Source organism: Cydia strobilella, chromosome 18, assembly GCF_947568885.1.
Source record: "Cydia strobilella chromosome 18, ilCydStro3.1, whole genome shotgun sequence".
Lineage (NCBI taxonomy): Eukaryota > Metazoa > Arthropoda > Insecta > Lepidoptera > Tortricidae > Cydia > Cydia strobilella.
This window is the reverse complement of record NC_086058.1, coordinates 12,156,452-12,181,839: the sequence shown is the minus strand read 5'-3', so window position 1 is coordinate 12,181,839 and position 25,388 is coordinate 12,156,452. Positions and strand designations below refer to the sequence as shown.

Below are 25,388 nucleotides of genomic sequence, written 5' to 3'. Positions count from 1 at the left end.
TTTGAAAATACATGTGGCTCACAGTGTATATTATGTTGTAGAAGCTTTATGATAAGAAGTATATTTTGACGTTAAGATGTAAAATTTAAAATATTTAAGTACTTACAGCTAAATTTCAATTGAATACCTAATAAACAGTACCTAGTTATTTTAAACTGCTAATATACCTATTTACCTAATAGTTATATGAGACGTAGCTATTTACTTGCTAGATATAGGCGATAAATAGCTAAGTTCTGTGAATAAGCCGCGTGTTAATTTGTCGTAAAATATTGTTGCTATTAATAAAATAACTGTAATGTATGTGGGTAGACTCATGTCTCCACAATAGAGGGTAGATTTCGCACCATGTCGATCGATTAAATGCAATACAGAACGTACGTGTTTTAGTGCTCTCCTCATATCCTGGATTTCCTGGGCCCTCGGCAGATATTTCTCAATAACCATGTTGACAATTAATGAATAATGACTTTAGCCATTCATATGTTTTTTATCCTACTTGTTAAATTGATGTACTTAATAATGTACTAATTATTAATACCTATAAACCGAGTGAGAAATTTACACCTAAAATAAGAACCCAAAACGTAATTAACGAGTTTAGTAAACTGTCCGGCGCAGATCGAGTCCCGCCATTTTTCCCCGTCATTTTCCGGCGATCATTAAGCTAAAAACCGCTCATAAAAAGCGAGCCTCCGTCAGTGTATATTAATCACTGTATACTAGATGTTTATTACAGACTTATTTACTCCACCGCCTGCCTGCGCAATACCATACCTATAACATCTTTGTCACAATAAATACACCCTCATCCAGCCAATCCATCGAGCTCCTATCGCACCTCAAACGGTTCAAACCTAAAAGCTAGCAGAGGGCGCGTGGGTGCAAAATCATAGACTAGTGAATATGTCCCACCTAAACATTAACCAATTCATAAATTAAAAATAAAACAATCGCCAAAGGCCGTGCCAGGATAAGCTACGTGATTCTGCACCTACACCTACCTTTGTACGTACAAAACATTGCAAACAAAAAGCTTCGTACAATAAACTAAAACCAACATTGTCTAACATGCACCAACACAAGAACCATCGCCTTTATGACGTTATTAAGAATGAAACATAGACAGCTGTTTGATAAAGAATCACTGTTTTATCCAGACAATCTTAAGCATGGTGATATTGGTGATGGCCTCTCTAAGCGTCACTAAGCGATACATAAGCAACACAGCGATAATTTGCATGCAATTTGCAATTCATTACCGCATTTGATGGATCGATTGAATTCGTTGCACCCACTTAGCCAGCAATTATCTAAAATCGTAAAATTGCACGCCGTTTGTAGCAAGGTTTTATAAATGCCTTGCGGAAATTTACGGTACCCGAAATGGGTCAGACGCTGACCTTATAAGATCTAGCATCAGCTTGTTGGACGTGAGCTACAGCTGGAGGAGCCGATGCCAGGCTGGTGGTGACCAGCGCGATGCCCAGCATCACTGTGCACACCGTCCTCGTCATGTAGTACACGATCACGCGGAGAATGGCGCGGAATGGATTGAACACTGACCTTATGAGATCCAGCAGCGTATCAGACGTGAGCGTGTCCTTGGTGAGCACCTTCGTGGTGTTCGGCTGCTGGTAGTTGGAGGAGCTGATGCCGGGCTTGATGGTGGTGACCAGCGCGATGCCCAGCATCACGGCGCACACCGTCGTTGTCATGTAGTACACGATCGCGCGGAGACCGACCCTGAAAACAAGGTGTGGATAAATTCCTGGAAAGGGATAGAGTCCTAATATAATTATGCTACTGCTGGCGAAGTAACCCTGATGGTCTTATGCATATCAACTTTTTGCGGTTATTTAAGGTATGTCATTTAATGAAAACACGAGTAGATATAACTTTCGTTCGGATAAGTAGCATTTTTATTATTTAATTTGTACTTATAACACTTAAATAACTCACCTGCCAGATAGGCTCAAATCAAGCGAGCCGATGGCCGATACTATAGATGACACCAACAGCGGCACTATTAGACACTTGAGCATCCTCAGGAACAGCTCTCCGGGATACTGGAAATACATGACCTCCCGCCGCGTGAACTCGTGTCCCGAAGCCCGCAACCCGCATCCTAGAAGCGTGCCCGCGACCACGCCGATCACAGTCAGGAATGTGAGAAGGTTCTCCCGGAGGAACCCCCGGATGCCTCCTGTTGCTACGGGCATGGTCGGTTCTGTAAGCAAAAATTATATTTGAAAAAATCTGCATGAAAAGAAAGTATCTATTTATAATTTCCCAATATTTTTCATGGAACCAACTTTCATAATTATTTCCTTAGTCAGCTCAGTTGTTGACCGTAATACGAGTAGTACTAAACGTCAAGCTTATATCAAATGATGACGATTAAAATAACAATTGCGTCGTCTGTGCCATTAAAACCGCTGCCAACTTAGCTTGGTCTAACTCTAAGTAAGTTTGGTTTATTAAAAGGTCTGTATTATTATTATTTTATTCTTAACTTTTCTATAAGTGAAATGGATATACCAATGACAATGTATAATTATTACTGAATAAATGATATGATATGTTAAATATATTAATAACGGGTCACTCACGTGTTTTAAGTCGAAAACGCTCGACATGTTTCACTCCGTACCGAGGATGACGCTCCTCGGTACGGAGTGAAACAGTTCGAGCGTTTTCGACATAAAACACGTGAGTAACCCGTTATTAATATATTTAATATGTCTGTGTCTCACGGAAGTTTTGTTATTAAAATGATATGATATGATATGTGCTGGTATTTCTTGCTAATAAAATTTTTGTAACTTGAAACATAATAAGGTTTGTTGTTATTAACCTTTGTTAAGAAACTTTTGTAATTAAGTTGTATATTATGTGTACCTGAATAAATAAATAAATAAAAATAACTAAAAGAAAATTAAGAAAGTTCATTTTATGCGCCATAATTTCTGAAATCGCGTTGTAAACTACTTTTGACATTGATGGACGCTCTCACTAACTTCTAGGCTATTCTTTTCTGTTTAAAGTAGACTTTGTACAGTCGCCATTACATATATCGGTGTGGCCATGGTGTTCACAATATCTGAACACGCACTCTAACGCCTTGACAATAGAGGCGTGTTCAGATATTTGTGAGCACCTTGGCCGCTTCGATATATCTGATGGCGACTGTATTTTCTAAATCAGCTTGGACGTGCTCACTCAATCAGCCCGCACGATTTGAATGTCAAAGGTGGACTCGAAGTATAACTTTCTCAATTAGGTAGATGTTTACTCTAAAATCAGCATACTTGAGTAATTAAAGGTTCGACTTTCTAAGTGGAAGGTACGAACGACGATGGGCAGACGTGCCCACTAAATCCTTATCGCGTTGTTATAAGGTTTACATAATTATGATCTCTTGATCAGTAAATAATTTTTTTGATAATATCAATTGACTATTTCATTATTCAAAGAATCTGAGCGCCGATAATAAAATGGAGTAGAAGGCGATATATTTTTAATGTACAAGGAATTTAATTCCCTACTAGTTGAAATGTTGTTAGACATTCGCAATGCGTTAAGGTCGAAAGTGCGACATGTCAAAGCAACGTCGTGCTCTAGCTAGCTCTTATGGTGACGGGACTCCCATTTGTTTCATCGTGTGCTAATTCCTGTTCACATTCCTATCAAACGGTCACATTAGAATGCTGCCTATCCACCGGGCGACGCAGTGGTTTAATATTAGTCGGCTTGGCACCGATGCGACACGTGGTTCATGATAAACTATTGTACTCCAATTAGTACCCGACGATGCTGGGCCAATGTTGGCGCCAAGCCTGGACATTGGCCTTATCCTAGTGACCGTTCAGTTATTGACCTTTTGCAACAATGATTGCAAGCTCGTTTAGATCCGGTAGCGGGGGATAGCTGGTGATTGTGATCTTGCCATTTTAGCTATATTTAGGACTGAATTGTTGTGTACCACGAATACTTGGGGGAATGAGAGTGGAGCTTATCTACGAAGTATTTGAAGAAATGAGTATAGCATACGACATAGAATACGACAGTATACGAGTATAGTTAGATGATCAATTCGTGTACTTGATAAAGACGGGAAAAAATCTTCTCAAAGTTGTCATTGCCTTATCTACATTTCTTTTTTCCTTCTTTATGTAGTGACAACAATAATTGTGACGTTTTCAAGCAAAAGGTACCATATTGTCGCTTGTCGATAAGGTAGATTTCTAATTGAATCTATATGGAAATATCGCCTTACTGACAAACGACAATGTTTAGAAAAAGAAAGAGTTCAGTGAGAAAAGAACTCCAAAAGAAATTTTTATTACTTGTTAATTCAGAAGATTTTACATTTCACACAGAGCCTGGGAGTAGGTAACACTTTTATAATATTTTTTCATGTAAAAGAAAAGTAAAGAGACAAATTCTCTTCCTGATCGTTTCTGTTTTTCATCCATTACTGAAAATCTACTATTCAAAAGACATATCTACCATTGAGCTGTCACGTTATTTTCCCCATTCGACCCAGACATCGCAAAACTCAGTTTTGTGGGATTTCGCCGCAAATAGTTGGTGGGGCTCAGCGGCGGGATGGGAGCTCGCTCCCCGCGCGGATGTTCTGCGGAAATCTTGATTTAGTGATATCGGGATCAGAGCTGTCCCCTCTGTCGCTCACACGCGGCTCGCGGCACCAATCAGGACCAGTGCGCAATGCCAGGTTGCGAAAACAAAACTCAAATTTTGTAAGTTTTGGTCAAACACATTTTCATTGCATCCAGTGGACAATAGGTACTATAAAAATGAAGGACTCGGGTATTTACATATATATTATGTTTTTCTTATTTGAGTCTAAAGTTACTGAAAAATGCGAAGCGGGCTCCGAACGATATTTTTTCAACAATTTGTCTTTCAGCTTGGGCGGGAAATGCCATTAAAAACCTTACTCTCTAGGTTAGTCAAGTTATCGTTCATGATTGCTCAGTCCCTACTGATGGAAATAGATTCAAATTTTTTCCGTAATCAAAGTTCTGAGCCCTTCAATTTCACGAATAGACGGGATGATTTTACGTTTAGGTTTAAATAGATTTTCTATAAAACGTAGATTTGCTGTGTCAATGACTAACCTTCTGATATATACGTAGTAGCAGTACTGATAATTCCGCTACTTGACGCTAGATGTCGACTACGAAAATAATAGTATTTTTGGTAACAAAACTGATGTATGAAGTGAGCACTCTTCTTCTTCTTCTTCAAGTGCCTTCTCCGTCCCAGAGGTTGGCGACGTTATGCCTATATGCCGTTCTATCCGTAGTCATGCGAATTAGTTTTTCTGTACTGTCCACGTCTAACCAGTCTCTTATGTTCCAGCACTCTATATCTACTTAATTCTCTCTGTCATCCCGGCACATTTTCCATTTTGTTTAGCGTTTGTCGATGTACAATTGTCACCTTGGCTAGGTCCCCTGACGTTATTTAGAGCGTTTTTATTACAAATACTGTCATAAAAACAATAATAAAAAAAAATTACGTACCTATATATTCAAAAAAGAAATTTATGCTTGGAATTCAACAACCTAAAGTATATCAAGTTTATTGAATCACGGTACTTAGTAAAAAATTGATAAAAATACAAATAATATAGCGCGATACCGCGTTTCAGTTTGAAGCGCAGCGATATTACGGTGCTCATCCTCTCTTGTGCCACTTCTCACGCCGAACAAAAAGCCTCGTCGACCTATTTCGCGGATTTAATATTGCGTTGCTAGTTTATTTAGGTATAACGAATATATGAATTTCAATAACTTAAATATTGGTTTTTCACCGACCGGTAATATAAGAATATTTGCAGTTAGTATCTCGTCATTTCAATGTTTACTCATCAGAAATATGTACAATTATTTTATAAACTTAAAAAACTAAACACTACTTTGGCGACAGAATGGGGTGGCTCCGTTGAATCGTCTGCTGCTCTTGTCGAATTCGGCACTTTCGGCAGTTTGCCCCGGAACCTCCCAAACACGACACCCTTCGGCCCTCGGCATGCGGACTCGATGGTCCCCTGCAGCAGTCGCGGCATGTGCACCACAAAAGAGTTGAGATTTATATAGGTACGTCAGGTAATTGCAATATGTATTGGAATAATGGCGACAGAAGATTAAGATTATCAGAATTCAAGGCTCTGGTATAAAATGTTTGTAGGTGGCGGTCACGATAGACTTGTAAAACGAAACATACACCTGTAACTGAGAGCTCCAAAGGTTAGTCTGAACACTCAACAAATTATCGCTCCAACCACTTGTTGAGAGCCCGCCCCGCGGGCGAGTCCGCGGCGATGGGTGGAGCGTTGTTACACTTGCTTTGCCAATTACCAGTTTGAGCAAATACGGTGAAAACTTTCAAAGAATACAAGTGTCCAATCTGTAGTAAGACGGTCAGTTGAATCAAACCGGGACTTAATCGCGTATACATAGTTAAATTAATTAAGTTTTAAAAATTATGAAATAAAACTATGAAAACGGATTATATCGCGTATATTGAATTTAAAATACATCCCGACGTTTCGAACCCTTTACAGCGTTCGTGGTCAACGGATGTTGAGGAAAAGCTACAAAGTGCAAAAATACCGACATACAAAAATAATGAACCATCATAAAATATAAACTTTAAAGCTGGTTGTACATGCAAAATCTGTTCATAAGGCGGTTTTAATTACCTCTGACGTGTCGAGAATGGCATTGTCCCCGTAATCTCAGATAATAGTGATTAGAGGCAGAGGTAAATTCAAAACTTAATTATCTATACGTAACTAAGCGCCACTTGCGCCATCCCACTAACCCGGGGTTAACCGGTTAAACCGTTAACCCAGTGTCAAATTATACTGGTAATCATGGTAACTCCAGGTTTAACTGGTTAACCCCGGGTTACTGGGATGGTGCAAGTTTGTGGTAAATAATAATGTGTAAAAATCGTGTGGGTTTAAATCAGTATTTTGCATCAAACCGTTTATCAGTGTTAAAATTTCGCTATTTTTTTCAATTTTTTTGCTAAGTAGTTTCATTATTCACTGCGCTGTGTGACTGTGATTTGTTTGTAAACTGGGCCAGCCAGCAACCCTATAGTTTAACCCTGTGAACTTCAAAAAACCTTTCGAAGAAAACGCGTGGTAAGCTGTGGTACTCAAATATAACAACAAAAACACAAGTGTTGTTTCGTACCAAATCGTACAGTAGGCCTTGCTTTCAAGTAAGTAAAAGTTTTATTTGTACCAGTTATGTAAAGGTGTAGTGGTCAAAAGGTCAACGTTGTACCAAAATCTATAAGCTAAAATCTATAGTAATAAATTAAAAACTGTAATAGATGTCATATATTAAAGAAAAAGTGACGAAGCCCTCCAGTGGTGAAGGCCGGAAGGCCGGGGTTTTCTTTAATATATGACATCTATTACAGTTTTTAATTTATATATATTAGTGTGAGTCGTGACGTGTGACTACTTAAAAAACACAAATCAAAATATTTAATAAAATAATTTGATTTGTTCCCAAACTTGTTCTATACTAATACTTATATAATATTTAAATAAATAACCCTATAGAGTCCACTGACTTTTAAGAACATTATTTACAAGTACTCGTATGTTTTCAAATTCAAGACTAATCAAGATTATTGTGGAGAGGTGAATGGTATATTCGTTTTCGTTATTATGCGAATGTTTTATACGAATATTATTTATATTATAAATACATAAGGACACGTTCAACGAACGTAAGGCACGTTTTGCTTGTGTCCTGTTTCCATAATTTACAAAAAGGTTCAAAAGTACAATAAAGAATAGGAATTGCTATAGCCCGCTTGGCGCCACCAAAAGTAAGCGCGTTTGAAAAGACTTTAACGAAGCACTTAGGGGCGCTTGGCGCTCTGGAGGGCTCCATTAGGCCGCTTTTGGATCTCCGGGCCAGAGGCCACTCGGCCGCTCTTAATACGGCGTGCGTGGCTGCTTTAGGGTGTTGGAGTTGGCTGCCTTAGGGTGATATTGTATGAAGTTCACTCGCTAAGTGTTGGTGAATGGTGATTTGATTATGGCGTCAGGTTTAGTAACTTGAAACTTTATAAACCGACATCAAAAAGGCGGGGCTTTTAAATTAGTCGATCGAGATCTTCATTTATTTATTTCACAGTTGATCCCCTCGCACTTGTGATAACCATGAGAGTGGATCATGACATACATACAGTGTGTATTTTTAATATACCTTAAATTAAAACGAAACATAGGTTTTGGTTCTAACAAACAATTTTTAAGTTTTCTTTTAATATCAAAAAAAGTCGAGCAATGTTTACAATTAATAATGATCACTTGTGACAGTTGTGACGTCGCCTCAGTGAGAGCAGAGAGTATACAGGGTATAGAGGCGGATAGCCAAAGTAAATAATAATTTGGAATTTGGAAAAAAATTGTAGCCAACTATTTAAGTTGCTCTCAGTTCACTAGATGGCCCTAGTAGTTCTTTTTTTATGGAGTTACGTCCTTTTGCATTTGCGTTTTGCGTTCAGAATTCACAGGTGAACACCTTCACCACGATACAGTAGCTTTTTACCAATTTACATAGCCAATTTGTGTCAATGAACTATTACAGATGGCGCTAAATATAAGTAGTGATACGTTGCGTGCTGAATTATCTTATAAGGAAAAATAAAAGAACCTACTTAGTAAATTCAAAATTGTAGTAGATTAACTACACTTAGAAAACCAATTCGATTTTTTTCTTTTTTTTGCGCCTTTTTAGGCGCAAAATAATAGGTGCACCGGTTCGATCTGTCATTGTGAATTTACTTGTAGAATTTCGCGTCTTATATACTGACAAATTAGTTTGCTTGAATATATTTAGCGCTTCTTCTCTTTCAGTAAAATCTTTCTTCGCTTAAAAAAACGGAAACCTAATTAAAAATACTGCCGGACGGAGCTTTCGCTAGGGATGCGCGAGGCGCAATTTGCGCAACGAGCGCTTCCGCTCTTCGTGGTTGGTTCCATAGTAAAAGTTGCTCAGTATAATCCCAAAACCTCCCTGGCAACGGGAATGAAACTAATTTTTTAGCCACCCTGTATAAGGCCAAATTGGGGACGGGTGGTAAAGTTGGGTCATTTTAGAATTTATATTGTTATTTTAAAATTATTTTTACGCAGCTCTTTATTTATTGTGAATTAAATGGATAAATATTTATTAGTAAAATTGTTGTTTTAATATTTCACTTAGCCGAAGTTGTGGGCACCAACGGTGATATTAGGGTTTCCTACGGTATTTAGGTAGATTTGCCCTAATAGGAAATATTACGCGAAACTGCGAAGGGGGCGCCACTACCACAATCTTAGGGTCTACCGCAAAACTAGAAAATCGAAATTTCGTTATCCACATCATCATCTACATTTAAATCAAATCAGTTACATCTCTGTCACTCTTGCATATTCGACAGATAAAGAGGCAGATAGCGATATTTCGGTTTCGCGTTTCCCGGTAGGTTCTCTGTAAACAAACCGCCTTGGTGCATCAATGACATATTTTATAAATTTTATTATCTCTGAAAACTTGACAAAAAACTGTTAAAGAAACAGTATGTATAAGTTACTCTATGGTATACTAAACGGGCTAGTGCTGCACTCTGGTGGCAGAACATTGCATTAATACCCACTATTTTCAAGGAATTGCAACATTGATAATGGGGTTTGGTTATCTATTATTTCTTATTGATGTGTTAGCTGACATGATCTACGAGGTTAAAGGGTCCCTGGCAAGCTCTGTTCTTCATACAAACGTAGTTCCGCTCTCATTTTAAAACGACTAGCTAGATTGTTCTGAAACTTTGTACTTACAATAGGATAAGGTAATATCTATGTCTGTAATTAGTTTATATAGCTTCAGATACTTTCATACAAAACTTTTTAGGGTTCCCAAAGGGTAAAAACGGGACCCTATTACTAAGACTCCTCTGTCCGTCTGTCCGTCTGTCTGTCTGTCTCCAGGCTGTATCTCATGATCCGTGATAGCTAGACAGTTGAAATTTTCACAGATGTTGTATTTCTGTTGCCGCTATAACAACAAATACTAAAAAGTACGGAACCCTCGGTGCACGAGTCCGACTCGCACTTGGCCGGTTTTTTTTTATTTTTGCTCTATTTCGTTTGTTTTATAAACTGGAGCTATATAAACTAATTACAGACCTAGATATACCTCACATTATGCCATTGCATGGCAAAGTTTAATTACAACCCAATACGTAGGTTTAAAATGAGAGCGGAACTACGTTTGTATGGGAAGGTGCAAATCGACTGAGCTTGCCGGGGACTCAAACCCGCTCCATAAGTACTATTCTTTCCCGCGCGAGATCCGCTATCTGTTGTTTGCAATTTACGGCGTTTAACACCCATTGAATGGAACGAAAATGGTCTATTAGGTACTTTAAACCCACTCGTTAAGAAAAACGACTATTATTTGAAGCATTATATCTCGCTTAATCGCATAATCTTTGTTGTAAAATGGTATACTATAAATTGCTTATTACCTCTAATGTCGGTATTTTATTCCCATACTTGGTATTACATCTTGGTGATATAAGGGGGCCTAACCAAGTAAAAATCTTAGATAGAAAACGTCAATAGGGACGTATTACTGCAATGTTCTGCCGCCAGAGTGCAGCACTAGTGCACATACTAAACCATGGAGTAACTTATACATACTAAGCCTTAAACAGTTTATTGACAAGTTTTCACTATGACAATGATGCATCAAGGCGGTTTGTTTACAGGTGGTCTACCGCGAAACGCGAAAATCGAAATTTCGTTATCTGCCTCTCTATCGATCGAATAGGCAAGAGTGATAGAGAGGCAGAAACCGAACTATCGATTTTCGTGTTTCGCGGTAGGCCCCGTGATTGTGCTAGTGACGCCCTCTACGCAAAAGTATTGAAAGTGAAATAATGTACGGAAATTATCAAATTATCACATGACTTTTCGTATCACACGAGATTTATAAGGGTCTCTATTGTTTCCCATAAAGTTTTAAGTCATAATGTATTGTTTGTTCACATTTTCGTTAGTCATAATTTGGTTTTTCTCAGAAACGCGTAACTGTTTAGGATTGCCATAAAACAAACCTAACCTAACTTATCCTGTAAAATTAACGGTTTTAGAATTATGACTAATGATAATATGACAATCATTACATTATGACTTTCAATAATTATGTCAAACAAAGGGACCCCGATTTATAAATAAGTACATACCAATATCTCAGCGCCCGGGGTTAACCGGTTAAACCTGGAATTACCATGGTTACCAGTACAATTTGACATTGGGTTAGCGGTTTAACCGGTTAACTCCGGGTTAGTGGGATGGTGCAAATGGTGCTAAGCATCAGACCATTTTTACCGTCAAACCTAGGTGGTTTATTAGGCACAAGTAGGATCGAAGTTTAATTCAATTTTCAATAAATTCATGTATTTTCGAGTCTGTTTTGTTTCAATATTAAATGATAGAGTAATTGATTTGGCCTAAAAGAAATATTTTGAAAAAATCCTTGGGGCCTAGTTGAATGACTGAAACTATACTAAGATTTTAATTGTAATGTATAATATACATAAAATAAGTTTTCATAGTAGGTATAAGGACTGTTAAAATGTTCAGCTTACTTCGAATTCACCTTTCACCAAGAAATCTAAAAGGAAATTCCATGAAAATTAAACCTTTTATTAGTCGTATGGGGATTTCCATGGAACTATTTCGTATTGTACCCAATAGATAGCCTTTATGTAGGGTAAGGTATCATAGGATTAACAAAATCCCTTCATATAGGACTCTATTACAGAGAATAAGCTTGTTTCTTATTTTATAGTATTGTGTGGTATAAATGTATTGAGTAAACTATACATATTATGTTTTGCTGTGTTTTTATTGCAGGACTGTCTAGAAGTTTACACAATATAGTTTGACACTGCCACCATCTAAAAGAGCCATCGCATATAAAACAATATTTTTGTTGATTAAATTTCAACGATTAAGTAGTCCAATCAAAGCAAAACCGTTTCTAAATTATACAAACACCAAAGTCATATGACCACGATAAGTATATAACTTTTTTTAATTTAGTATGAGCAAGAGAGAGTCAGAACGTCGCAATTCGTTAGCGATATCGAAATCGCACCTATAATCTTTGTGCGAATCTAATACCCCCATCCGTATGAAAAATCCTTTGTTTAGTAAACAATGTTTACCATCAAAACTCAACAAGTGTTTGTTTCCAAACATAAACAATCAATTTGAAAACCACAAAAAAACTCACCTTATTAAAACTTCAGTCCAAAAATTTACACGATCACCTAAACGAAACACAGCATTACTGTTAACGTGTGATTGGGTTCGCGGAGCGGCGCGCGCGCGTGTAGCCCGGCGGCTGGCGAGTGACTGAGGTAGTGAGGTCTGGAGGACCTCGGCTCCTGAGGGACCCGTGTGGGGGGAGGGGGGGTGCGATTGATCTGCGGGCATCCGGCGGTGCGTCCTGAATGAAACCCGCCCTCGCGTCCTACGGGAGTACTACACGGGCTACGATACTAAGAGTTAGTAAATTCAGCGTCAAAGGTAGAGGATCAGAGTACACTTCAGAACTATCTAGCATTCTCAAATAGCTAATCAAAAAGAGATACATCTCTCTATGTAGAACAATTAGACTGCAAAAGATACTTTTGAACGTGAGCTGTGGAGATTTATTTCTATTTGGAAAAGTTATCTATAGTTGGTCAAACCAAATTGTCAGCAAATAAGAACAAAAAAAACTATACTCAGCCTTTTCTTTTGGGTGCTAGTACTAGTGTAAAAAGATAGTATGATACTCTCTGTCTATGTTTGAAATGAGACAGTCCTTTGACAAACTATAGGGTGGCAGATACTTTTGGCGCGTTGTTTCATCCCTCGAGTAGATGCTGTTACCAAGTAAGGTTTTTCATCTTAGATGCTGTTATACTTATAAACATAAAGTTATAACTAGAGATGCCACGAATATTCGGCAACTATTCGGTATTCGGCTGAATGTTGCCTAATTCGGCCAAATACCGAATAGCTGTTGCACCTAGGTAGGTGAAAGAAAAATTACACAATAAAAATAACCAAAAAAAAACCGGCCAAGTGCGAGTCGGACTCGCGCACCGAGGGTTCCGTACTTTTTAGTATTTGTTGTTATAGCGGCAACAGAAATACATCATCTGTGAAAATTTCAACTGTCTAGCTATCACGGTTCATGAGATAGAGCTTGGTGACAGACAGACGGACAGCGGAGTCTTAGTAATAGGGTCCCGTTTTTACCCTTTGGGTACGGAACCCTAAAAACTATACTCATCCTTTTCTTTTGGGTGCTAGTACTAGTGTAAGACAAAGATAGAATGATACTCTCTGTCTATGTTTGAAATGAGACAGTCCTTTGACAAACTATAGGGTGGCAGATACTTTTGGCGCATTGTTTCATCCCTCGAGTAGATGCTGTTACCAAGTAAGGTTTTTCATCTTAGATAGATACATGCTGTTATACTTATAAAGTTATAACTAGAGATGCCACGAATATTCGGCAACTATTCGGTATTCGGCCGAATGTTGCCTAATTCGGCCGAATACCGAATATCTGTTGCACCTACCTAAAAAGAAAAATTACACAATAAAAATAACCAAAAAAAACCGGCCAAGTGCGAGTCGGACTCGCGCACCGAGGGTTCCGTACTTTTTACTATTTGTTGTTATAGCGGCAACAGAAATGACATCATCTGTGAAAATTTCAACTGTCTAGCTATCACGGTTCATGAGATACAGCCTGGTGACAGACGGACAGCGGAGTCTTAATAATAGGGTCCCGTTGTTACCCTTTGGGTACGGAACCCTAACTAGGTATATTTAAAATGTATTCTTGGAAAGTTATTTAATACGAAACGAACACCCTTTTTTAAACAATTCTTGATTACAAAATATTTATTTTTATCATCTAATGCTATTCAACAAAACATATATCTTAGCAAACGTGCTTTGTACGCTAACACTTTCGATAATAATTGTGACTCAAAATATTCGCATGTCATGCCGAATATTCGGCGCTTCGGCCGAGAGAGGGTTCGAGTTTTTTCGAGTAAGATATTTATGCGCTATACAGCACAACCAAGATTTGAACCCACGATTTTTGACCAAAACACACATAATATTATGAATGGTTAAAGTTGTGGTATAAACACTCGTTCCTTCGTAGCGCGCTACGCAGGCTACGCCGCGTAGACCCCTACGACGCCTGCCTTCGTAGCCTTGGAGGCAGATTCGAATTTACAATTTAGAGCCAATTTTATCTCATACAGCTCTTTTTATATTCGTTAAATAACGAATCAATCAACAGTTTTTTAATGTTTCAAAGCAATATCAAAAATAATATATATTATAATATTATTCGTGTTCGCTAACTCAATTAAACAAAAGTGCAAGCGCAAAGTACTACTCGTACGTACTACAGTAAATTTAAGTAAGTATTAAAACAGTAGTAAATACCTATACATTAAGTACCTACGAGTAATTGTACATATCGAATTGGTTTTCTATTTATTTTCTAAATAAATTTTCATGTCTTTTAAAAATAATAATTAATCTTTTATTCAGGGCATCAAATATCAAACAAACATCAAACATTTATTAGGCAAATAGGCCACAGGGGCACTTTTACATGTCAATTTTTACAAGCAATAAAATTAACCAAAAAAACAATTACAAATTTGGAATCAATAAAATATTAAATACTTTATTAGAGATGTATTCAGTCTAAATTTCAAATTACACAAAAAAAACTAATAAAAAATATACAAAAAACAGACAAGTGCTAAAATTGTTTAAAGATGTAAAAGTCTCTAGGTGTCAAGCAGTGAACTTTGTTTGCTGCCCGTAAATAAGATATATGTCAATGTATTAAAAGTTTAAATTAAAAATAGCATCTAGTTGTATGTATGAAATGACACCCGTCCTCGCTTTAACAGCGTTTGTCAGATCGCACATTAATAATAATTAGCACTAATTAGGGCGACCTTACACAACGAGCCACATCCGACATCACCTAAATGCCTAATCTGTCCAATGTCGAGCTAATGTAGCGCCATCCGCTTCCTAAAATTTCGAATTCGCGTGCAATTAATATTTTGGTGAACAGATACATGGCAAGGGCCTGACACTCTTTGATAGAGAAAGATAGTCTTATTGCGATTCCTATAAGAGGAAAGAGAAAATAGTGCTATGTCCTTATCACCGACCGGGTGGCATGGCGGGTAGGAGGCGAAGGCGAAATACCGAAATTTATAAGAGTGAAAGAGAAAAAATCCTATGCTGCCCAAATTTTATATGAATATTCTTTCTCTTACCCCCGTTCGCGCGGTGGCGCGTCTATAATTACATGTCATATACTATGTCTATGGATGCATGGACGAGGCATGGACATTTTCTATTTTGACAACGACAGTTAAGGTGCAGTAGGTTCAGAAAACGGATTTAAAAAAAGTCGCAGCGCTTTTCTGGATCACAACACGGCTAACATACATTTAATAAAGTAACAATCTTGAGGCATTTCTCTAGTCCCTAGAGAAAGGCCTCAAGATTGTTACTCAAGTGAGTTTTTGACTTTCGCTCGATAGAGAAAAATCACGGACATATAGCATACTATTAGTTATTCTGTGCATATAGTTTGTCAAAGAACTGTCTCATTTCAAACATAGACAAAGAGAATCATACTATCTTTGTCTTACACTAGTACTAGCACCCAAAAGAAAAGGACAAACGCTGAAATAACTTTTCTTTTATTCTAATATTATGGCTTTCTAAGAAGATTTGAACTGTTTTCAATATTTTGTACGTCTTTCTTTTAAGTTTCAAAGTATATTTGTAACCGATACAAACTTTCAATTCCTTTTTAACCCCCTTAGGCCCACTTGCACCTTGCACAATCCCACTAACCCGGAGTTAAGCGGTTAACCCGTCAACCCAGTGTTAAATTCTACTGGTAACCATGGTAACTCCAGGTTTAACCGGTTAACCCCGGGTTAGTGAATGGTGCAAATGGCCCTTAGGGGATGAATTGAAATGCTCAACTTACTTCTCTTGTATTCTAATAACATGCCTTTATATAATAACTTACAAAGTTTCAAGTCCCCCAAACTCTGAAATTACTTTTCTTCTCTATTTAAAACAAATACGAAACGAAACTTTTTACGAAATTTCAAGTTCCTAGCTTAAAATAAAACTTGTTCCACATATTAAGGGTCTCCGGCAAGCTCGGTTCTCCATACAAACGTAGTTCCGATCTCATTTTAAAACGACTAGCTAGATTGCTCTGAAACTTTGTACTTTACATGATTGATTTCTTCCTTGCCGCATCCGGCAATGGCGACCCCATTAACAATTCTTGTCCGGATCTCCGGATGATGAAATGCCCTAATGTGGCTCGCAAAACCAAAATTGGACTTACAATAGGATAAGGTATATCTATGTCTGTAATTAGTTTATGTAGCTTCAGATACCATAGTTAAAAAAATACAGCGAATTTAAGTTTTCATACAATACTTGTTTTTGCTCTATTTCGTTTGTTTTATAAACTGGAGCTATATAAACTAATTATAGACCTAGATATACGATATACCTCATGTCATTGTATGTGCAAAGTTTCATTACAATTCAAGGCGTAGTTTTAAAATGAGAGCGGAATTACGTTTGTATGGGAAGGTGCAATTCGGCCGAGCTTGCGCGGATGCGTGCGCTAATCGAGTGCGTCCGTGGTGTTCCACTACGAACAATTTTACTCCATTGATGGAGGCAAAATTGGAGGTTCCATCCTTGCCAACGACGGCAATAAGAATATTATCTGAGTGAACCTTTTTTCAACATCTACATTTCTTAGTGCGATGCTATAAATAGCAAATTAAAATATAGCTTTTGCCCGCGACTTCGTCTGCGTGGAGTTAGTAATTTGGGTTGCTTATTTTTTTTCTTAATCTGCTTTTTATAGATTCCCCATACAAACTTCCACCCCCTTAAAGGATGACTTCTGGGATAAAAACTACACTACGTCCTTCCCCGGGACCCAAACTATATACCAAATTTCAACTAAATCGGTTCAGCGGTTTAAGCGTGAAGAGGTAACAGTAACAGACAGGCACTAGGCAGACAGACACACACTTTCGCATTTATAATATAAGTATATATAAGTATAGTAAGGTGTATATGGAAGTATATAGTTGGTCAAGTAAATCTTGTCAGTAGAAAAAGCCGCGAAATTCAAATTTTCTATGGGACGATAACCCTCCGCGCCTACAATATTTAAATTTGCCGCCTTTTTCTACTGACAAGATTTGCTTGACCAACTATAGATCAATAGTTTGTCAAAGGACTGTCTCATTTAAAACATAGACAGAGAGAATCATACTATCTTTGTCTTACACTAGTACTAGCACCCAAAAGAAAAGAATGAGTATAGTTTTTTTTTTTTGATTGATTGATAATTTATTTGTCAATATGGGTTACAGAGGTCTTAAAACTATTTACAATTTGTAAGTATGTACATAGGATCTCCACATTGTGCCTACAAACTGGCATACAAAAATTAAACTTGCCTAAGTCCATGCATATTATATTAACTTAACTATTAAGGAACTCACCCACACTGTAGAAACATTTCCCACACAGCCAAGCTTTCATCATTTTCTTAAATGTTGTATTCTTTTCCCCTTTAAATTCATCCGGTAACTTATTATAAATTGTAATGCACATGATGTATGAATTTTTAGATGCTAATTCTATTTTTGTTCTTATTTACTGACAATTTGGTTTGACCAACTATAAGTAAGGAGTGTGAATGGTTTTATAGGTAGGTATAGCTGTTCAAGCAAATCTTGTCAGTAGAAACAGGCGGCAAATTTAAAAAATGTAGGCGCGAAGGGATATCGTCAAATAGAAAATTTGAATTTCGCCCATTTTTCTACTAACAAGATTTGCTTGGTCAACTATAAGAATTAACCGACTTAAATAAAGGAGGAGGTTCTCAATTCGCCGGAATCTTATATTTATCACTAAAAATAACTGTTACTTGCGGTATCTGCCTCTCTATTGCTCTTGCAAATTCGAGCCATAAAAAATGACGTGTAATTTTAGCCCCTAGTGTGATTCGCTTAAGTATAGTTTGTCAAAGGACTGTCTCATTTCAAACCAGTTTCAAACATAGACAGAGAACCATACTATCTTTGTTTTACACCATAGACATGTATATACAAGTACCTATATAGTTATAGACGCGCCATCGAGCGACCGGGAGTAAGAGAAAGAATATTCATATAAAATTTGGGCAGCATAGGATTTTTTCTCTTTCACTTATAAATTTCGGTATTTCGCCATCGCCTCCTACCTATAATGCCACCCGGTCGGTGATAAGAACAAAGCATGGCACTATTTTCTCTTGCCTCTTATAGGAATTGCAATAAGACTATCTTTCTCTATCAAAGAGTGTCAGGCCCTTGTCTTACACTAGTACTAGCACCCAAAAGGAAAGGGATGACTATAGTTTTTTTTTTGTTCTTATTTACTGCGTCTCTGTCGTCGGTTACTGAAATAAGTAAGATGTGTGAAGTTTCATTATAGATTTTATGGATAGTATAGAAAGGATGCCAATCTCTTATGGCAGAATTGTTGCAAAAGTGACCGCTTTCTGCTTTAAATAATAGTTCCGTTCTCTCCGGTGGTGGCGCTAGTTAGGCTCTGGGACATGAGTATAACATGAACCATATAAGGCAACAAATAACCCGACCAAATTACGTAGGTTGTTTTTGGTAGTATTTCGGTGTATGGTGGCGCCGCCTAATTACTGTTTTTTGATGGACACTTTTCATACATAGAGATTTGGCTCCTTTATATAGTCTCCATGATAGATTTGTTCGATTTGGACTACTACTAGACGTCTAACTGTCAACTAAACGTCATTATCCATTGAGTTGACAGACTTCATTCATATTGGCTCTTGTGTGGCTCTTGTTTAATTTGTTTTGTTTACCGGAAAACGTGTTTTATTAGCTTTGTTGTATTATTTGTACAAGTAGTAGTTAAGCATAAAGTGTGCAGCTCTATATGGACTTCTGTTGTATTTGTTTACAACAATGGCGTCACGAAAACATTGGGGTGAATTCGAAGACGAGGACCGCGATGAATCTATACTACAAACCGTAAACTTCAACCCGATCATAGAGCTTGGCATGCAGAACATTCCAGAGATACCCATCTCCGTGAAATCGTCACCAATCGAGCTGCCGAAACCGAACCTTATCACTCACACAATACTGCTGCACTCGTACTCCAGGCAGCTTTCTGCGATATTAGAGCAAACGGAGAATGCTGTCTTTGAAGGTGCACGACTTGATCCTATGAGTCTGCCTACAATGCCACCAGAACCACCTTTACAAATAGAACACGCTGCTGCACCACCTATTAATTTTCTCGAAAAAGAATACTGCGACTTCTCCCTTGGCAAAGGCCCTGTCATTCTTCCTTTTACTCCAGAGAGCCACCAAAGAGCATTGCGACAATGTGCAGCCATCGCCTTAGGACACATTGGTTTGTCAACTTGTACTAACACGGCAGTCTACGCTTTAGCAGATGGATTGGACTTCTACATGACAAATATGTGCAAGCTGATGAGAACCGTAGTGGACAGAGAGGCTAGTGGTTTGAAATCTGGCTTTCCTGATGTTATTCAAAAGGTGTTTGCTGATCTAAATGTTGGGCATCTCGGGGAATTTTATGAAAATCGAGTTGTAAAATACCATGAAAAGATTAAAAACCGTTGTGTAAAACTAAGATCTCAATGTGAAGCTTTAGCAGTTGGTGACATTGCCCCACAGTTAAAGTTAGAAGAGGTTCCCGAACTACATTTTCCTGCAGCTCTAGATGGGGCATTCACTCCATCATTGGAGCCAGGGTTCCAAATGCTGCACAGTTTAGAGCAAGAGCAGCTGCAAGGGTTAGACCTTCTAGACACAGTGTCCACCGATGACATAAAAGTGGAAACCATGGAATTCTCACAGCCTGATGCCACACTCAAGTTGTTATCCTTGTCTCCTAGTGCTAAAAAGAAGAGAAAATAAATTTTATTGGAGCCTTTTGTTTTGTCCCATTCTCTCTGTAACTCATGTAAACCTTGAGCCAATTCATTTAAGGATTTGCCACACTAGAAATCACTAGATGTGTTCTGCGAGCAGCGGTAAGGTAAAACTTTAACTTCGAAGGTTGCTGTCAATGTTGTTTATACATAATGCGGATTGACCTGACTGCTGCCCGCAGAAGGCATCCAGTGTGGCAAATCCTTTATACCAGCTTTTTATTAACTTGCAATATACCTATGTACGTACGGGTCAAATCTTGCAAGTTAAATTTAACCCACTTCCAGACTTCCTTTGAAGCTGAAAATTTGCATCACTTACATATGTAACTTGTGTGACAATGCAATATTATGATACCATCGAGCTGATCTGATGATGGAGACAGGAGTTGGCCATAGGAACTTTATCTCTGTAGTTACCACTAGCAAAGAGAAATAGTATACAGGGTTATTGCCATAGTAAATTTTGTAGTCACAGTAAATTTACTGCACAATTAAATACATATAAAATATATAATATGAATAGTTTTTTTTACGCCATGTGACTGACCCTTGTTCTTTCACTGATATGTGTTAAAATTGGTAAATATCAAACAGTGTCGTCAACACTCTCTAGCCGAGTATAGGCCAAAGGTGTGGCGCCATCTATTTGAGAATGACTTTTCTTGATTTCCGAGGTATGATTCTTCCTTAGACTTTATCTGTCTTTGCCACTAGTAAAAGATGGAAAAAATAAATTTCAGTTATATTACTAATGGTAACAGCGGGAAATAACCTGTTAAACACAAAACCCCTTTGTGTCATGATTAAAAATCAGGACAGGGACAGGAATCATTAATCAGGGTTTAATGTGGAAGACTATTAATTTTACTTTTAAAAAAAGTGTTTAGGTACTTACACCACCACACCAGTGTGATGCATATTTTTATAATTGTCTTGTTCAAACTATTAGGGATATGGCACAGAGCTAACTAAGAAAAAAATAGGTACATTTAATTTATATGGAATAAAAAGGAACTATATCCCATACAGACATATTCAGACAGGATAAAAACATCAGGATTTTAATGAAAGACTACTTTGTAACATAGCACCAAATAATTTATGTACCAAATGAAATTAACCAGTCACCGAATTACAATCCAATTCAATAATAACCATAAGATTGGTATGAGCATTCTGATTCAATTATTTAAACATTTATGTACAAATCCCAAGCAATGTTTTGTCAATAAGAATTAAAAATCGGACAAGTGCGAGTCGGACGCGCCCACCGAGGGTTCCGTACTTTTTAGTATTTGTTGTTATACCTAGCGGCAGCTCTTGTGTCTTATAATAGGTTCACATTTACGGAACCCTAAAAATTGATACACAATTTACATATCAAATGTCAAACAAAGTATCCAGGGCACAATTATGTAAGTAAAATATCAATAACTGTTCATAATTAAAGCAGAAGCACTATTCAACAGTTGACAAAGTTGCATGATCTAGGCTATCACAACTGTTACATCTATCACATAATAAGTAGAATAGCACTTGTGGTTGGTTTAATGATTCTTATACACTAACGACTACACTAATACAAAACACTTAATAATATGTGGAATGAAGATCAAGATATTGGCCCATAACAGTAGAGGAAACGAAACTAAAAAAATCACTATTACCTTATTTACTATGCATCCTACAGCAGAATGATTTTATTTGGTGCATATTCATTATATCTGTCATATTAAAATGAATAAGCTACTCGTCAACTAAAAACATACCAAAGCAAAGAAGCAATGGGAAGATTTCTGCACAGTAATTAACAATTTGAATTCAAAAGCAACACATGAAGTTAATGGCATCCATGACCATACTAAAATGAACTATAGAAAGCTACAAGTTTACTTAAAATCCTAATTTCGGAAGTTACCAACTTTTAAAATTTCAAGAAGAAATCTACTCATTACTTACTGGTGGTGTCATATTACATACTGCCTTTTTTTAAATAAGAAATTATTAGTCAATTTATGCCTGTTATTAGACATTACCTGCTATGGCCAATTGATAACTATGAACTAAAACTTATTCACAAGCAAACCATAAAAGTCTGTCACTTCTTCTCTGGAGGGGTGGTCTTTTTTCGGCAGAACAGCAAAATATGAGGCTCTGAAAAAAACAAACTAGTATTAATAACATTTATATCACAATTGTGTTTAACAGCAACACAATAAAGAGAGAGATCAAACTTCCAATTCCTTTTAGCACCAGACATTTTTTCTTTTGGTTTTTGTTTGTATAGCAAATCTACAGTAATGTATAATTGGTAAATATAATAGAACATTAAATAATACTATGAAAACGGATTATATACGGACGGGTGACTATCACCCGTTGACCACGCACGCTGTAAAGGGTTTGAAACGTCGGGATATAATATATAATCTTCTTCTTCCTCGGTCCCTCATTGCTGAGGATCGCGACCATGTATGCTCCGTCTCCATAGTGTGCGGTCATAAGCCACATGAGTCACGCACTGCATGTTGCCGCCAACCACCCTCTTCACACCATCAGACCATCTCGTGGGTGCTTTTCCTCGCCCGCGCTTGCCATCCATTTGACCCAAGATAATCTGCCTTTCTAGGTCATGCTTCTTAGACCGCATGATATGTCCAAAAAAGCTGAGTGCGCGTTCTTGACATATTGTAGAGGGCCGCGTGGTGATTTTCAGCTCCTCTAGGATGGACTTATTGGTTCTCATAGCCGTCCAGGGTATGCGTAAGAGTCTTCGCCAACACCACATCTCAAAAGCGTCGATTTTTGCCCTGTCGCGACTTTTCAAACTCCACGTCTCGGCACCGGCATAATATATAATATATATATATAATCCGTTTTCATAGTTTTATTTCATGAGTAACTATCGCGGTAACCGAAGACAATATTATAATAGAACATTATCAATAACAATGTTATCCTTGATATAAAACCAAACATCACTTCAAAATACCTACCTACCTACCTACCTACTAAAAAACTACCTTTACTTTTCAAATTACTAGAAATCGGTTCTACGAGAACATAGATTATGTTTTCTTTTTTCAAAATGTACAAAGGTTTAATGCAAATACAATTCAATTTTAATATCCATCAACCATATTCAGTTTGCAAAAAATTAGAACCCGATGACTAAGCTATTCTTACCGGGTTTGTGCGTCATATAGTGAACCCATCCTTGACTTTGCTGCACTCCAATGCCTCGCCATTCTTGTTCTGACATTAAATGATTCTTGGGAACTAGTTTCACCATTTCTTTTGGTAACACCACATGCCTAAAAACATAGAGAATGTATGGTTAAATATATGACTGGTAAATATTTAAAGAAACGATATAAAATACAACAGGATTAGATTAAGGCCTAACTGCGAGTAGTTCAACTACAGTAAGTACAATACCCTTGAGCTGATAATAAAGAACATTTTATTGTAAGGTTAACTTAACTGAACAAGTGAATCAATCAATGCTGCTATTCGAGGATAACTATTACTAGGTATTTATACTGTTTATTTACCTGTACTCATGTTCTTCGTCGTAATACTTGTCCGAATAGTAAATCTCTCTTGACATTGTGAAAGTTATCAAAAATCAAATTTCCAACAAAATTTTAACACTTATCCAGTAGGCACTTTGTATTATAAAGAATAGTAAAGACACTTTCCAATAGATACTGCAGTTCCACTTTGAGGAACCTTGCAAACAAAGAAATCAGGGAATGGGAAACAACTCGAACAATGAACAATCACAGAATCACACCGCTAAATACAAAATTCGACAGAGAACTTCAGAGAAGCGTTTAACGAATTTAAAATTCGAAATCTGTAATGTTGCCAGTTAATTAGGTGCGTGTGCGTCGTCTTTTTTTGTCAAGGCAACCCTGAAATTTATATATTTTAATATAGTTGGTCCATCCAAATTGGCAGTAAATAAGAACAAACAAAAACTATACTCATCCTTTTCTTTTGGGTGCTAGTACTAGTGTAAGACAAAGATAGTACAATTCTCTCTTACTATGTTTGAAATGAGACAGTCCTTTGACAAACTATATTATAATATTATACATCTTTAGTTTCTTATTTAAAATTATATAATAACGTCGCATTCATTATTTGTTTAAATAAATGGTTTGTTATGTTTATGAATAATTTATTTGGTAAGTCCTTTTAAAACCTCTATCGATTGAAAAGACATAATCGATTCAAACGAATGATATTGAATAGGATATTTTTTTAATAGTGCTAGTGTTGTATCGTTGTTGAGAATTGTTGAGGCATGGTTGAGGCCGTTGTGGCCATGTGTGATTTAATTTTGAAAACACGAAAAAATTCAGTGTAGCGGTGATATAAAGTCATCTAATTCAACCAAACCCACTCAACTGCGCTAGTTGCGATTCCCGATATCGTCTTCGATTAAGTAAATCGTTAACGATATTAACATATACTATCAATCCGTCGTTTTGATCGGTCTGTAACGACGGATTGTAAAGATGAATCGTACACGTGCAATCATAAATATCGTAACGATGAAACGACTGTACATGGCTCTTTGCGATCAACGATTTGATTTTTGTCTATTCTTGACGCAGGCGCCGCACGCATTGAAATCCTCGATCGCGCATCGATCGTAACGACCGATTGCTCCGCGTATGAGCGCTGCATCCCTCACCATCGCGTATCGATAGTAACGACCAATTCCTCCGTGTGTTGACTGGTATTTTCTAAACGACCGATCGTCACGATTCTCGTCAGATTGATCGAAGCGATTAATCGTACCATGAGTGAACCCCTTTACCCTTTCCCACAAACTACTAAGAAGATACTACGTCCCTCTCCCATACTTCGTCCCTCTCCCTCTCCCTCCTTACGTAAACAATGGTATGTCCACAAATAAGGCGCATTCATTTATTGCGTAAGACTATTTAAGGGGGGAGGGGCGTTGAACATGATTTTTTTCTTACATGGGAGTCTTGATAGTTCTCTCGTAAGATCACAAAATTGCGCAAAGTTAAGATTACACCTTGAAAAGGCGCGGGTATCCCTGGGACTTGCGACGCCCGCTACCAAATAAATGAAATTTAGGCACTAGTACCTTTTTGGGAATTATAGGTAGTTTTTTTTGTAAAATAATAATTAAAATAA

The 25,388-nt window shown here is 37.4% G+C and overlaps 3 protein-coding genes across 3 annotated transcripts in view; 1 reads left to right on the top strand and 2 right to left on the bottom strand.

Annotated features, from left to right (window-relative positions):
- LOC134749734 (excitatory amino acid transporter 3) overlaps positions 1 to 12,482 on the bottom strand; it is a 33,945-nt gene extending 21,463 nt beyond the window's left edge. Inside the window, exons 1-3 of the mRNA XM_063684754.1 lie at positions 12,348 to 12,482; positions 1,963 to 2,230; positions 1,567 to 1,746 (exon numbers count right to left, since the gene is read on the bottom strand). Of these exons, the coding sequence (XP_063540824.1) occupies positions 1,567 to 1,746; positions 1,963 to 2,222 (440 nt within the window). The 5' untranslated portion in view covers positions 2,223 to 2,230; positions 12,348 to 12,482. The remainder of the gene's footprint in view (positions 1 to 1,566; positions 1,747 to 1,962; positions 2,231 to 12,347) is intronic.
- Positions 12,483 to 19,099: 6,617 nt separating this feature from the next.
- LOC134749617 (STAGA complex 65 subunit gamma-like) lies at positions 19,100 to 20,209 on the top strand. Its single transcript, XM_063684634.1, has one exon. The coding sequence runs from the start codon at positions 19,210 to 19,212 to the stop codon at positions 20,191 to 20,193; it is 984 nt and encodes a 327-aa protein (XP_063540704.1). The 5' UTR covers positions 19,100 to 19,209; the 3' UTR covers positions 20,194 to 20,209.
- Positions 20,210 to 21,286: 1,077 nt separating this feature from the next.
- LOC134749618 (cyclin-dependent kinases regulatory subunit) lies at positions 21,287 to 24,050 on the bottom strand. Its single transcript, XM_063684635.1, has 3 exons — positions 23,765 to 24,050; positions 23,397 to 23,524; positions 21,287 to 22,364 (listed from the first exon to the last, which is right to left on the bottom strand). The coding sequence occupies exons 1-3, from the start codon at positions 23,818 to 23,820 to the stop codon at positions 22,309 to 22,311; spliced, it is 240 nt and encodes a 79-aa protein (XP_063540705.1). The 5' UTR covers positions 23,821 to 24,050; the 3' UTR covers positions 21,287 to 22,308.
- Between the last annotated feature and the right edge of the window lie 1,338 nt (positions 24,051 to 25,388).

Excerpts from the sequence above, each read along its gene's own strand:
- LOC134749617 (XM_063684634.1), top strand. The coding sequence starts at position 19,210 with ATGGCGTCACGAAAACATTGGGGTGAATTCGAAGACGAGGACCGCGAT.
- LOC134749618 (XM_063684635.1), bottom strand. The coding sequence starts at position 23,820 with ATGTCAAGAGAGATTTACTATTCGGACAAGTATTACGACGAAGAACAT. Across the intron at positions 23,525-23,764 it reads GACGAAGAACATGAGTACAG|GCATGTGGTGTTACCAAAAG; the intron begins GTAAATAAACAG and ends CTATGTTTTTAG. Across the intron at positions 22,365-23,396 it reads CTATATGACGCACAAACCCG|AGCCTCATATTTTGCTGTTC; the intron begins GTAAGAATAGCT and ends TGTTTTTTTCAG.